The 14,906-nt window shown below is 48.0% G+C and overlaps 1 protein-coding gene across 3 annotated transcripts in view; it reads right to left on the bottom strand.

Annotated features, from left to right (window-relative positions):
* Nucleotides 1-14,906, bottom strand: part of CABIN1 (calcineurin binding protein 1) — a 155,907-nt gene that overhangs the window by 88,187 nt on the left and 52,814 nt on the right. For all 3 annotated transcript variants that reach the window (XM_034989237.1, XM_034989239.1, XM_034989238.1), the window contains exons 19-23: nucleotides 14,387-14,502; nucleotides 8,480-8,641; nucleotides 7,500-7,706; nucleotides 7,132-7,277; nucleotides 3,595-3,856 (exon numbers count right to left, since the gene is read on the bottom strand). In XM_034989237.1, the coding sequence (XP_034845128.1) occupies nucleotides 3,595-3,856; nucleotides 7,132-7,277; nucleotides 7,500-7,706; nucleotides 8,480-8,641; nucleotides 14,387-14,502 (893 nt within the window). The remainder of the gene's footprint in view (nucleotides 1-3,594; nucleotides 3,857-7,131; nucleotides 7,278-7,499; nucleotides 7,707-8,479; nucleotides 8,642-14,386; nucleotides 14,503-14,906) is intronic.

The raw sequence follows: 14,906 nt of genomic DNA, 5'->3' as shown, positions 1-14,906 counted from the left end.
AAAAAAAAACAGGAGGCACAGGGCAGCCCTGCAAGGCAGTTTTCACCCTGGGCAACAATGCAAAACCTCCTTCCTTCCCTGCCTACTGGGACACCGGCACGCCTGGTGGATTTCCATCTCTCTCCTACCACCCCCAACACTCTGGCAAGATGGCCTGGGAGCCCAGTTTCAGGCCCTGAACTACCTGGGCCACTGGCTTCCAGAGGATCAGAATGGAGTTCAGCCACAGAGGCCACGAACTATGCAAGAGAAAGAATAGGCAAGGGGAAGAGGTGTGCAGGGAGTCAACCTGGGTCTCCTGTCTGTCGCCCACTTTCTGCCTTCCCTGCCCCTTCCTGGGAGAGCCAAAAGTTCCCTCCTCTTGGGGAGCTCTACAAACAAAACCTTCAAGTACCAATGGCAGAAAGGGCACTCTGATTTCTCATCATATTTACTTCCTGGAAAACCTCTATTCTGCTAAATCCTACTGGGCTTCACTGGTGGAGGATTAGAGAAAGAATCCCAAGGTCCGTGCCCCACCCACCCCAGTGAGTCCCAGCAGAGGGTAACAAGTGTTCCTGGTGCTACCAGGGACTTAGTTCCGAGCCTGCTCAGCCCTGGGGCCACTACACTAGAAACAGAATGGAGCAAGGGGCCTCTGCGTAGGGATGTCACAATGAAAGAGGGTTGCATGGCGTAAGTAGAACTCAACAACATGGTGCTGAATGAAAAGGAAGCTCAACGCCATACACAGCATGACAGCATTTAGGCTAGAAGAAAAGAACAGGTAAATAACGGCATTCCTTCCAGGAGTATATGTATACATAAGAAAGAGTGTTTGTTTAAAGTCTGGAAAGATACAAGCCTAACTGTAAGTTGCTCTGAAGCAGGGACTAGAAGGGGGGGGTGGGGGATGGGGAGGAGCCAAAAAGATTTTATCTTTGTCCTACTGTGGCAGTTGTTTTAAAGAAGGTGTTTCTTCTATGAGTGAAGAGTGGTTTCTATAACGGAGGTGATGGTTAAAACAAGGGCCAGGCTGCTCTGCTCTCGCCCATTTTCTTCCAGGGTTTGGCCTTGTCACAGAACAATACCTGTCCTTGCTCCGTGGCCACACTACCCTTCCTGCCACCACCTTTGTCCTCTGCCACTGGTGCCAGGCTCGTCCACGGGATACCATGTCTAATCCACCTAGGGAGCCTGCGCAAGGGCAGCTTCTGACTGTGAGTCCCTGATGGGGCCTTTTAACAAGCTCCCCACTCCCCCCGAAAGGTTCTGATGCCCAGTCACGTGGGGGAGCTACTGTTCTCACTGGCCCGTAGGGTTCATGCACTCCGGGCAGAGACAGAGAGAGGGACAACCTTAGGGCCGAGGTGCCCAGAGTCCAGCCCCCTGAGACAACCCTCTGGGTGCACGGGCGGTGGCATGCAGAGCTCATGGGAAGAAGGTGAAGTCACTGGCATTCCTCAAACAACACCCTGAGGTAGAGCCCCAGGTCGCCCTTGCCAAGTGTGGGTGACATGTGGAGACCAGGAAATGTGTGGAGAGAAAAGAGGATTTCAGCCTTTTTGTGGCTTTCTCAAAGTGTACTGTACAGCACTCCAATGTCCGGCAGGACCTTGTGTGTCAACTCCGAGGCCCCCACGGCAGTCACGACAGCATGGGAACGTTCGGATTCCACTCGTGCTCTTCTAACATAGTCCCCCAGCGCTTTCACGGACACCCATCCCCACCCAGCTCACTCCCTTCATTCTGTGGCCAGTCTCTTGCTGATTTCTATACCTAGTCTGATGGTGTAATGCAGACCTACTGCAAAGGTAAATGGCAAATTTTGCAAAAGATGTGGGATTTCATGAAGTTGATGAAAGTAATGTGGACAGGGGCGCCTGGGTGGCTCAGATGGTTAAGCGTCTGCCTTCGGCTCGGGTCATGATCCCAGAGTCCTGGGATCGAGCCCCACATCGGGCTCCTGACTCAGCGGGGAGTCTGCTTCTTCCTCTCCCTCTGCCTCTCCCACTGCTCATGCTCTCTCTCTATCTCTGTGTCTCAAATGAATAAATAAACTCTTAAAAAAAAAAAAAAAAAGAAAGAAAGGTGGACAAAGCCTTTATACATGAGCACCAGGCACATTTACCATGGTTGACAATCACCCAAAGGGAGGACAACTGGTCAAGGAAAAGACCGTAAGACACTCTTCTAAGGCACAAAGACATCAGAGAATCCTGTGAGAGGGAAGTAGCCCTCGAATATTTCTGCAAAGGTAGCTGCGTAAATTTATGCTGCTGAGGTGAAGGGGCATCATAGCATGCTAGCATAAAACTGTTGGAAAATTAAGCTCCCCCCAAGCCAACCAAACTCAGTCATTCCTGGTTCATTTGAAGAATTAACACATCCTTGCAATTATCACCAAAGTCCTAATAAGGTAAGATTTAGGAGTTAATTTCATCATTCTTTAATTACTAAGATAAAGTCCCAATCACACCTTGTAGGCACTATTCACTAGGATAACTGAGTCCCATTGTGAGTAGATTCACTTTGTGACTCTTTGCTAGAGCTGATTGCCCTCAAACAGCAGCTCCTTCCCCTCACACCCCCGCTAGTGGGTAGGGATGTCGCCCAGGTACAAAAGGGGCCACTGCGGGAGGGTGACATTTATGTCATTATTACATTCCCACTTACGCTTTTCCATACCAATTGAATTTTTAACGCTAAGGACACCTCACTTCTATATAAAATCAGTAAAAGCAACAAAGAGCTGTTACCTCCTTGCACAAGGCTAGGACTTCCCCTACTTAGCACAATGTGGGAAGGTCAGGGTCATCACGAGGCCAAGCACTCTGGAAGCCTGTGACCTGCCTCTGAAGGGTCGCAGGGGCCGGGGGTAGGGAGCTGGGCATGACAACGGAGGCCTAATCTCAAGGACGAAGGGGCTGTCAGGACGGCCCCACTGACCAGGCTGCTCTCACTGAGTTCCCATAACAATCCAATGGCAGCATTAACAAGGCCATTATCTTGTTTGGATTTTGACCACATATGATCACTATAAGAAACAGTCCCCTTCAGCACTCTGCTCTCCTAGAAACCCTTCTGGACCATGGCATCTTATTGCCACGTCAGCCTTAAACACGTCGGTGGGACTCCTTCACTTCCAAGTCAAGGAGGCAAGGGTGCCCTGCTCAACAGACACCTCAGGCTAGACACCCAGCGACTTGCACTAGGGGAACCCCCTACCAAGACGGACTTCAAAATTCCCAACACAGTGTCAAAAATTTTACAAGGACTCAGGAAGTTCCTTTGAAGGAACAGGGAAGAGACACAACTACTTCTGGTGGCCAACACGCCTCCCCTGCTTCTCCACTGCCAGGAAACTGATGGCTGACCAGCTAGATCACAAGAGCCTGGCCCTAAATTCACCCACACCAGACTAGGTGTCTAAAGACCAAGGACCAAGCTGTCACTGACCACAGTATGGCTTCAGTCTCATGAGGAGAATCATCTGTGAGCTCCCAGCAGGGTTGTGAGGACAAGTGCAAGGAATGGATAGGACAGAACTTTGCCACCTGAGGGCACTTTAGTCAGATAGCAGGATGGCAGCTCTTCTGCAGAGCCCCACCTCACCTGCTGCACGAGCTCAGGGGGCAGCTCAGCTCTCCACTGCTTCAGCTGGCGTGAGGCGAAGGAGTGCAAGGCATAGGACATGGTACCATACTCGATCCACAGGGACAGGTTGGAGCTGTCAATTTCCAGGGCCCGCCGGAAGCAGTTCAGGACAGGCGTGGCATGCTTCCAGATGGGCCCATCACTCTTCAGCTCATTGGAGTTCAGCTTGTCCTGAATGCGACTGGCCCGGGCCAGAGCCATGCCTGCCCAGGAATCAAACCTGTGGTCACGACAAAAGCACCAGTAAACACACCACTGCCCTTACAGCACTGCAGACATGATAGCCTGCAGGGCGGTGACCCCAGGGATTTGTGGGAGCCCGTCTCCCAGGCCAGGGCCCAGAGCCTAGCTCCACCACCCAGTGACACCATGTCTCTGAGCTATGAAATATGGCTAAAAAAACCCACCTCAGTGGGGCATCTGGGTGGCTCAGTCGGTTAAGCATCTGGCTTCGGCTCGGGTCATGATCCAGGATTCCCAGGATCGAACCCCACATCGGGCTCCCAGCTAGGCAGGGAGTCTGCTTCTCCCTCTGCCCCTCCCCGTGCTCCTTCTCTCTCTCCCTCACTCACTCTCTCTCAAGTAAATAAATAATAAAAATCTGAAAGAAGAAAAAAAGAAAACCCACCTCAAGAGAGCAGAGCTGCTGGGATATGTATCTTAGGTCATCCAGCACCTCACAGGTACTCAGTAAGTGTTCTAAGAGGATCCCCACCAACTCGAGCCCAAATTGTGCTCACCAGCATTGTGGGCTCTTGGACTCTGCTCCCTTTTGCTTCCTTGCTTGGAAGGCTTACCTATAGAATGTCTCTGATGGAAAGGAAAAGGGGTGCTTTACAAAGCACTGCCCATCCAAGATGATAGGGAAGCTCCCATCTTGCTGCCACCTCACCTAACCCCTCACTGGTAGCACCTGGCATCAACACATTCACTGACCAAAAGCATGGGGCAGCCAAGACCCCAAAAACACAACCAGGTAGCTTCTACATAGTTCTCCCTCTGGCACCTTGACCAGATCCTGCCCTCTCCAGCTGAGTTCCCAGAAGTAAGATGAGAGCGAGGGGACCACAGGATGGCTAAGACCCCACTGCTCTGAGATCGCCTGAAAGAAAGTGGTAGGGAAAATGCAGAAGGTTCTCTGAGATGGAAACCAAGGCTAAGATGATTTCTGGGCACTTGGGAGAGTGAAATTTCCTGAGTGCAAGTACAGACAACAGAAACGGCAGCAATCACATGACAGATGCTACCCTCCATGAACACTAACAATTCTTGACCCACTGCTACACTAACTTTAAAACTGGCTAACTGGCTTCCTGGACTATTTGACAGTCTCCAAGGCATTATGTAGGGACACAGCAAACTTACGAAGCTCACATGTGCTTCTGCCATACTCCAGGCACCTGGAGATGAGAAAGTGCAAACAAAGGAGCAGTAAACTGGCCTGAAGGCTCAAATGGTAACCAGAGATAGCAAAAAAGAAGGCTTCGGCCCCTGTGTGGAGGTCCCGAGTGTACCTTTTCCTCCTCAGGGCCTGGGGATCCAGGGCTCTGCTCAGGTCACCTCCAGGAGGAAGCATGGGGGTAGGTGTCAAGCTCCCCTCCAGATGGTGGGAACCCTGTCAGGGACTTTCTACCAGGGCCAGCTCCTTCCACACTGAGCCTTCAGCAACTCCCTTTGCCCTTGCCTTGAGGGAAAGGACTACATCACAGTGTATGCCCAAAAGCCTGCAGGAGTACCCAAATGGAAACCACTATGTGCAGTCACAAACATGAGTAACCAAGAACATAGACACATCATCATAAAACCTCAAAATGCTCCTCTATGTGTCAACAAAAACAAAGTCCTGCCATGGGTTCTTGATCCTAGCAGAGCAGTGCACAACCCACACTTGGGAATGCTGACCCACAGGGACAATGGGGTCCAGCCCAAGGGCCAGTGATGCCATGAACTCAGGAGGAGGAAGTGCCCAGAACCTATGCGCTGGGCTCTTAGACTCATGCAGGGCAGGCCTGCTCCTAGCACTGGGCCCAGAGTTGTTTCTTTGGCAGACGGATGAGCTGTATTGTGGCCTACTCCCATCTTGTCCCCCCAAATGCCACTCTATGAAATGCCTGGCCGAGGCGGCCCAATCCCAGCTGAGCAAGAGCAGATGGAAGAGTGAAATGAACACAGGTCGAGAAAAGCTATTGCTAGCATCCTCACAAGACTCTTTTCCCCACAGGAACCACCAACAAACACTGTGGCCGGAACACTCCACCATCCACCCAGCTGTCTGTCATGGGCTTCACCTGTACCTAGAGGGCTCAGAAGATTTAAAGAAAAAACCAGTATCCAAACTTCCATCTTAACTAGCACAGAAGATGAGACTGAGCCCAAGCTGTCCCTGACATTTGCCTGCTACGTAGGGCTGGAATGAAGGAGGCCCAGGAGTGGGCCACCAAGTTCCTCCTGGCCCTGGGGCCAGTCCTCACAGGACCTCCCACCTCTCTGGCAGGGCTCTGAACAGGTGCATGTATAGGTTCGAATGAGGCCCCGCTGAGCCGTCATGAACCTCGTCTTGTAGCCCAAGTGGCTTTTGAGTGAGAGGTGCCACGCCAAGCTCCCACTTCCCCATGGATAGGTGGGTTTTATCATCCTTACTTTTCAGACATGGAGGTAGCAGTACAAAGGAGGTGACTGCTCGCGGTCTAGTGCTCACAGCTCTAGCCACCACACTGGCCCACAGTGACTCCAGAGAGGACATCCAGGGCCATTGGCACATGGCTCCCTGCCTGGAGGAAACCAGAGGCCGAGCAATAGGGCATCTGGGAGAACCTTTCCCCCAAGCTACAGAAGTTGTGTAAACTGATTTCTTCATTCAGATCCCAGCCCCTCTCCCCTGGGCCAGGTGGATCCTGACAAGATGGAGCTTGCTGGTTTCGCCTGAGGGTGGGCAGCCACTGTGGCCTGGCCCCTGAGTACTTACCTACAGATACTACTCTGGACCCTTTAGACACAAGGCTTACCTTGACCCCAGGCTAACCTCCTAGATGTGGTAGCCGTGAGAAAATGTTCCCTCTCAATCAAATGAATCAGACTTTATGAGTAGGGCCCTTACCCCCAAATAAGGAAACAACCATAACTAAAGACACATAGAGCACATCAGCCCACTTCCCGGGGCCAGGAGCCAGGAAAGGAGGCAGCACACAACCAACAGGATAGAGCCAGGTGGCATCCCCTTCCCCTGCTGGCCTGGACCCAGATGGACAGCTCATACCTTCTCTGATCCCAACACTCATCCCAGGCACCTTCTGGAAAGAAGCCTTCTTCATTGCTCTTCTTTTTATGAAGAACTTGCCTTTCCCTAAAACTGCAGATTGCTAAACACACTTTCTCATTCCTTTTTCCCTGGTCTCTTTGCTGGGGCAGGGAAACCCCAAACTGGCCCAGTAAGGAGCCTGCTGAGCTGGAGTCACCCCAGCCCTCCCTGCCTGGCCTGATGCCCAGGCCACTGACCTGTTGGGGCAGATACAGATGTCATGCATGTAGAACTTGATGGCCTTGGACTGCTCCTTGTTTTTGAAATGGTAATCAGCCAGGAGGTAGTAGAGCTCATTCACCACCGGAGGGGAGGGGTCAGCCCCTTCTGGAAGGCAGGGCACCTAGCAGGTGAAGGACCAAGGATAAGGAGAGATGGAGTCAGGGTCTCAGATGTGACCAGTCATGCTGTAAACACAGGACCATTCACATTAGCACAGGACAGACCCTAGGCTTCTCATGGCCCTGACTTCTGGTATAAAGCAAGGAAAGAAGCCAAGGTGCATAAACAGCAATGCTGGAGGAAAAAAATGACAGGACACAGCCCCATCACACACAGTTCCTACCTCAGTTGAGGCACCCTCAATGTAGGCGGAGACTTTGTCTAGGCTCAGCGCTGGCCTTTCTGTGCGGGGTACAATGGTGGCGATTCTCTTCAGAAGGTTGGCCAAGTCAGCAGACACAGTGCTGGTCTTGTAGCTGTCAAATTCAGGAAGGGTCTTGGGCTTAAAATACTCAAACATAAACAGGGCATCCTCCCATATAAGGTCCACCTTGAGAAAAGACAGAAGGCAGATCATAATGCAGTCAGGGTAAAGCAGAAAGGGAGAAGTTCTTCCATGGGAAAAACACAGACGAGGTTACAGAGTTTAGAAACAGACCTGTATACCCTTAAAATTTTGCATACCCACTGTAATCCCCAAAACCAAACGTCTGAAGAGCAGAAAAGCAAACTGGCATACGCATGGGCCTTGATAAAGACAAATATTGGAAACTGAGGGCCGCACTCTGTGAGTCCATGTGGCCAAGCCAGAGGGTAGGTTCAAGCACGAGTGGGGACTGTGGCCAGGCCACTGACCCTCTCCATGAGCCTCAGCTACTCCACTGCTTGCTCTGGACCAGGATGGTTCTGCATTCTGTATAGTGCCCTGTGGGGGCCCTGCCCAAGTAGCTTACATTCAGGGGATGGAATTGGTAAGATTAGAGAATAAATGACAAGCCATGAGGTAATATACCCAACACTGCTCTGAAAACCAAACAAGAACAAATGAAAACCTCTAAAGAATTATTTGTATTATCCAAATTGGAAAAAGAAATCCTTTGAAAATTGCCATGCTGCACTTTTGAATGATTAGTCAACATTTGCGAAGGTAGTTTTTGCAAGGAAAACCCTTTTCCTGTGATCAGACTATGTCAGACCAGTCTCATTCTTTTGGTGCAAGAGCTATGCGTCTGATGTCCTTAAAGAGTGCTCAGAGCCCCTACTTCTCTGAGCCCCACTCCTCTGCGCAGGGGCAAGTGCGGGGGGTCTGGGCAGCACCCTCACCTGCTGGGCCGAGTGCTCCTCCAGGTACCTGGCCTTGCTCTTCTTGCTAGGGAAGCTGTACAGGCAGTAGAAGCACTGCTCCAAGGCCGTCTCCAGCTCCTCCTTGTAGGGGTGTGTGTCTTCCGAGGCGGACGCAGCGAGCTCCTTCTGGAGAACTCGTACCTATGGTAGGCAGGAAGAGATGCCTTAGAAGGCCCATAGCTTCCCTGGCACAGTGGGACCCCAGGGAGACCACCACTCTGTCAACTCTGTCAACCTGAGGAGGCCGTGTCTGTGGGACCTGTTTCCTGGAAACGGCCTATTACCCTCACAGGAGCCATTCTGGGTGCAGCTCTGACATGACCTCCTGAGGAGCTTGCTGGCCAAACTGCCTTCCTTCCAGCATGCCCAGTCAGTACCTACCAGCTGCTAGAAGGAGATATTATATGCCCTCTGGGAACTTCTCTACTTATTTATTGGCCATTCATTTGCTTCCCAAATATTTACTGAGCACCTTCTTTTGCTAGGCACAGTGTGACACAGTCCCTGCTTTTAAGAAGCTCAGATTCCAATAGAGGGGCAGTTAAACAAGTGGTTATAATGCAAGATGGTAAATCCCATTAGGGCTGAGGGAGTCTGAGAGTGACTCCCTCTCTCTCAGCATAAAGTATAAAAATACAGCACAAAATATATCCAAAGCACAAAATATATCCAAAGACATAATAAATTGTCTCTCTCAGACCAAACATTAATAAGGATTATAGAGGATATAAACAACTCAGTCAACATGTATCTATGGAGATTAGTTATGCCCAAATGTTAGCAGCTACACATTCTTTTCAAGCATCCATGGGATTTTTACCAAAATAGACAAAAAGCACATCTCAACAAGTACTAAAGACGAGAAACAATACAGACCACATTCTCTGAACATAAGTCAGTAAAATTAGAAATCAGTATATAAAGGTAGCAAATACCAAACGTCAAAACTTACAGCATGCAGCTAAAAACGTACTTGGGAGAAAACATAACCTTCAACACATGTACTAGAAGACTGAACACTGTCACTGAGTGGCCATCTAAGCACAGTGTAGTTCCAAAGACTTAGCACAGGCCTTTCCCATATGCTTCTAAACATAGGTTGAAAAAGACTTAGACCTTAATGAAAGGAAGATGTTACCTGAGGGATGGTTTAAGCACCATGTAATTCAAGGGGGTAAGCGTATAGCTTTTCCCATAAGTTTCACACATAAATTTGTAACACTTACATCTTAATAAAAGGAAGAAGTTACTGGGGTGCCTGGGTGGCTCAGTTATTTGAGCAACTGAATCTTGATTTCGGCTCAGGTCATGATCTCAGGGTCGTGAGATCAAGCTCTGCATCGGGATCCAAACTCAGCGGGGAGTCTACTTGAGGATTCTCTCCCTCTGCTCCTCCCCCCACTTGTGCGTGCTCTCTCTCTCTCGCTCACTCTCTCTCAAATAAATAACTTTTTTAAGATTTTATTTATTTATTTGAGAGTATGCAAGTGAGAGAGAGACCCCGCACACGTGCGTGCACTTGAGCGGGAGAGGGGCAGCAGGAGAGAGAGAAGCAGACTTCTGGCTGAGCAGAGAGCCTGACTTGGGGCTCAATCCCAGGACCCTGGGATCATGACCTGAGCCGAAGGCAGACACTTAACCAACTGAGCCACTCAGGTGCCCCCTGAGAAAACTAATTTAGATAAGCTTCAGGAAAGACTGACTTATAAAAAAGGAGCAGAGGAAGCACAAATAAATGATTTTAGCACTGAAACAGAGGCATAACCAGAGGTACCACAGAGACTTTTTAAATCATAAGCACACTTCATGAACAACTTTATGCTTATGTGGACACTATTTCAAAAATATAATTGGGTTGGGCGCCTGGGTGGCTTAGTTGGTTAAGCGACTGCCTTCGGCTCAGGTCATGATCCCAGAGTCCTGGGATGGAGTCCCACATCGGGCTCCCTGCTCTGCTCGAGGCCCGCTTCTCCCTCTGACCCTATCCCCTCTCTTGCTGTTTCTCTCTCTCAAATAAATAAATAAATAAAGTCTTTAAAAAAATATATATATATATAATTGGGTTAAGAAAAGAAAATCTAAATGGGCCTAGAATCACCAAAGAAAGGGTCAGTAGTTTAAAATTTATCCCCCCTGGGATGCCTGGGTGGCTCAGCCGGTTAAGCAGCTGCCTTCGGCTCAGGTCATGATCCCAGGGTCCTGGGATTGAGTTCCGCATCGGGCTCCCTGCTCAGCGGGGAGCCTGCTTCTCCCTCTCCCTCTGCCTGCTGCTCCCTCTGCTTGTACTCTTTCTGTCTGTGTCAAATAAATAAATAAAATCTTTAAAATTTATCCCCCCCAAAAAAAAGAAAGAGAGAGAGAGCTCTAGGCTGGGGTGACAAACTATGGCCCAGGGAGAAAACTGCCTATTTCTGTATAGCTCAGAAGCTAAGATTGGCATTTATATTTTTTAAATGATTGAAAAAAAAATCAAAAGAAGAATTTATTTTGTAACATATGAAATTCAAATTTCAGCATTCACAAGCTTTTACATATTATCTTTACATACTGACAAGGACTGCTTCTGTGCTGCAATGGGAGAGCTGAGTATCTGCAACAGAGACCCTATGGCCGACAGAAGCTTACAAGATTTACCATCTGTCCCTTTACAGTGAAAGCTGTGCCAACCCCTAGGCCAAAAGCATTAAGACAAGGGAAAAAAAAAAAAGAAACTGTAAGGATTGAAAAGAAGGGAAAAAATAGTTATTCATGGATGATATAAGTCCGCGGAGAAAATTTGAGAAATCTACAATCCATCAGAATTAATAAAAGCAGTAGTAAAGGAGTTAGGGACAGGAGAAACTTATTTTTTAAAAAGTAGTGTTCCTGGGCGCCTGGGTGGCTCAGTCGGTTAAGCAACTGCCTTCGGCTCAGGTCATGATCCTAGAGTCCCGGGATCGAGTCCCGCATCGGGCTCCCTGCTCAGCAGGGAGTCTGCTTCTCCCTCTGACCCTCCCCCCTCTCATGCTCTCTCTATCTCATTCTCTCTCTCAAATAAATAAATAAATAAATCTTTAAAAAATAAAAAATAAAAAAATAAAAAGTAGTGTTCCTATCTGTCCACAAACACGAAACAGAAAACTTAATTTTTAAATATTTATTTATAACAGGAATAAAAAAATAATGCCCAGGTATAAATCTAACAGAATATATATAAGAGCTTAAGGAGAAAATTATAAAACTGTATCAAGGGACATGAAAGTATAAGATCTGAATAAATGGAGAGATATACTACATTCATGACTGGAAAGAATCATATAAAAATGGCAACTCTCCCCCAAATTAATCTGTGAGATTAATGCCATTCCAATTAAATTCCAATGGTGGCGAGGATTAGGGAGTGGGTGGGCGGGGGTCACAAAATTTTACCAACTGTCCTTACAATGTTTTAGAAGAGGAAAGGGCAAAGAACAGTCAAGAGAATGTGACAAATAGGTAAGTCGATTAATCCTAGCAGGTATCAGTATACCTCAAAGACAGGGTGATACTGGCTCAGGAATACCTAAACCAATAGAAAGAACAAAGTCCAACAACAAACCCTCACACGTATGGACAGAAGATGGAGGGGGGCCTTACAAATTAGTGCAGAAAGAACAGACTCTTTGATGATTGGTACAAACCAACTGGCCATCCATATAGAATGTAAAATGGATCCCTACCTCATGTCATAAACAAACCAAAATTGAGAAGGAATAAAGACCGGATGTGAAAAATGAGAGTGAACTTTAAGATTAACATAGAGAAGAATATATTAATAATCTTGTGGGAGGAAAAGATTTCTTAAAGTACAAATAACAAAACAAACCACACCCAGAAAACAAAAACCCAACAAACCATAAAGGACTAATAAATTTGACATTTAAATTCTGTAAGACAAACACTATACACAAAGTTAAAAGACACGTCACATAAAATTGCATAGAAATTAGAACTAAATACACACGTGCGCGTGCACAGACACACATACACACACGGACACGTAAAACTGGTGAAACATACATATCAGACAAAAGACTGGAATTCAGAGTACATAAAAACTCTACAAATCAATAGGAAAAAGAAAAAAAGCCCAACAGAAAAATGAGCAAATTACATGAGCAAGCAAATCGCTAGCGGACACCTAGATGGCCCCGAGCAGAGAGGGAAGTCAATAAGCAGGAGCCAAGTCCACAAAGGCAAAGTTGCAGCAGGAACAGAAAAGCTGGGCCTTGGGTAGAAAAGTCAGGAGCTATGAAATGAAACATGGAGGTACTCCTATTACTTCCACTCCCTCAAATTCACTTGGCAGATCCTGGCAGCTAGAATACACGCTCCACCAAAGAAGATGCAGCCTAAGGAAAACCTGGAGTAGGATCGTCCCATCATCACCCCTGCTGCCTGCTGGAAGGCCGCTCCTCAGCACCACTCCTGCTGGGTACCAGCTTGCAAAGGTGCTACCTCATTCTTGACTTTCCCCAAGCAGCATAAGGGCATAAGGGTGACTGACTGCCTTGTGGAGGTGACCCTGTGGAAGTAGACAATGTCTCCACACTCTCTAATTGGGAGAGGGAAGGCAGAAGAAGGAAGTCGACAATTCCTGGGCAGCAATATAGTCTAAGCTTAGCACAATTCTTCCAAAAATGGTCCTGAAGCGTGGAGCTGACCCAAGGTGAGCACCTGGGAGGCCCTCAGAACTTACAGGGTAGAGCAGACACTCAGGCATCTACAGCTAGGGCTCCTGCCAAGTCTCTGCCTCCTCAGCACAAGTGCTCTGCAAACTGTCAAGCCTTACACATACATGAGCTCTATAAATATTCTCAGTCTCGTTCATTCATTCAACCCATTATGCACTAAGCACCTACTATGGGCTAGGTGCGCTGTGCTAAGTACTGGGATCCAGCAGTGAACAAAACTAACAAAAATCCCTACTTCATGGAAGTTACGTTTCAATGGAGAAGAGGTACACAATAAACACACTAGATAAATAAATTATAAGGCATGCTAGAAGGTGGTAAGAGCCACGCAGAAAGCATAGGGCAGAGGAGGAAGATCAGCACTGGGGAGGCAGACTGCGGTTGTAGAGAGGATATGCTTGCTCACTGAAAAGGTATAGAGCGGAGGTCAGCAAACCTTTTCCTGAAGGGCCATACGATAAATATTTTAGGTTTCACGTACCATATGGACTCTATCAGAGCTTCTCATCCCTGCCACTGTATTGCCAAAGCAGCCATAGTTAATAGGTAAATGAATGGTTATGGCCATGTTCCACTGAAATATTTATTAACAGACCTTGCAGGCTGGGTTGGGTGACCCTCTTGTGCTCTGTAACCTGTCTGTGTGCTGTTTGGCCTCACACTCAGCAGCGAGTTTTGGGGACAGAATCATGCTGCTTATCCCCAGTATGCCCAGTCAATCACAGCTGCCAAGTGAGGGAAGGTTATTTGCACTCACCAAATATTTACTTGCTAAATAGCTATTGATTCAGCAACTCCTACCTTGTATGAGTGGTGCCTGGCAAACAGGACTCATTGGAAGGCAGTGGTGAATGCAGTTGTTTCTTCTAAAATTACTATGAAGGGCCCAGCCCTATGCCTGACACACACATAACAGATGCAGTAACAAGTAATGGTTCTAAATCCACCTGTAGGTCAAGCCAGATCCAGAACCCCTGAACTCAGGTGCACAAGGGAACCAAGTTCAGACTTTCTGGCAACTCTGAGTAGTCAGATACAAAATCAAAGAAGCACAGCAGGCCCCAGTGCAGGGGGAGGCCAAGCAAGCAAGCCTCAGGGTGCCAACCCATCCCACCCTGCACTCCTCCCCCGCACCCGCCCTGCCCCCAGCCCTGGCCAAGAGGGCAGTGCTTACGTAGAATCGCAGCAGAGCCCCATCGGAATTGCAGCACCAGGACCTCCTGCCCAAATATTCGTGGGCTGTGTTGAGCAGCATGAGGGAGGATGGGAGCATGGGCGTCTCGGCCATCACTAGGGAAAGACAGACCGGCACAGAGTTAGCATGGGGACATGTGTGGGAGCTGCAAGGCTCAGCCTTTCCTTTGCAGGCTTTTCTGTCTTTACCAAAGCGGCCACAGATTTTTCTTTCTTTCCTTTTTTATCTTTTTAAGTAAGTAATGACTTGACTGGCTTTACTAAAGCAATACACGCTTCTCAAAAAACAATTCAAATCATACAAGAAGACATAAGGAATGCCTCATCCACCTCCAGATAACCATGCTGACATTTGGTGGACATCACTGGAAGCATCTTTCTGGGCACATATATGAAACATTTTGAAAGACAAAGATAATTTTTATTTATTTATTTTCCCCCCAGGTTTTTTTTTTTTTTATTTTATTATGTTATATTAGTCACCATACATTACATCACTA

This window comes from Mirounga leonina, unplaced genomic scaffold (genome assembly GCF_011800145.1).
Source record: "Mirounga leonina isolate KUSES-001 unplaced genomic scaffold, KU_Mleo_1.0 Mir_481, whole genome shotgun sequence".
Classification (NCBI taxonomy): domain Eukaryota; kingdom Metazoa; phylum Chordata; class Mammalia; order Carnivora; family Phocidae; genus Mirounga; species Mirounga leonina.
Note: the sequence above shows the minus strand (reverse complement) of the source record. Positions and strands in the feature narration are given on the sequence as shown.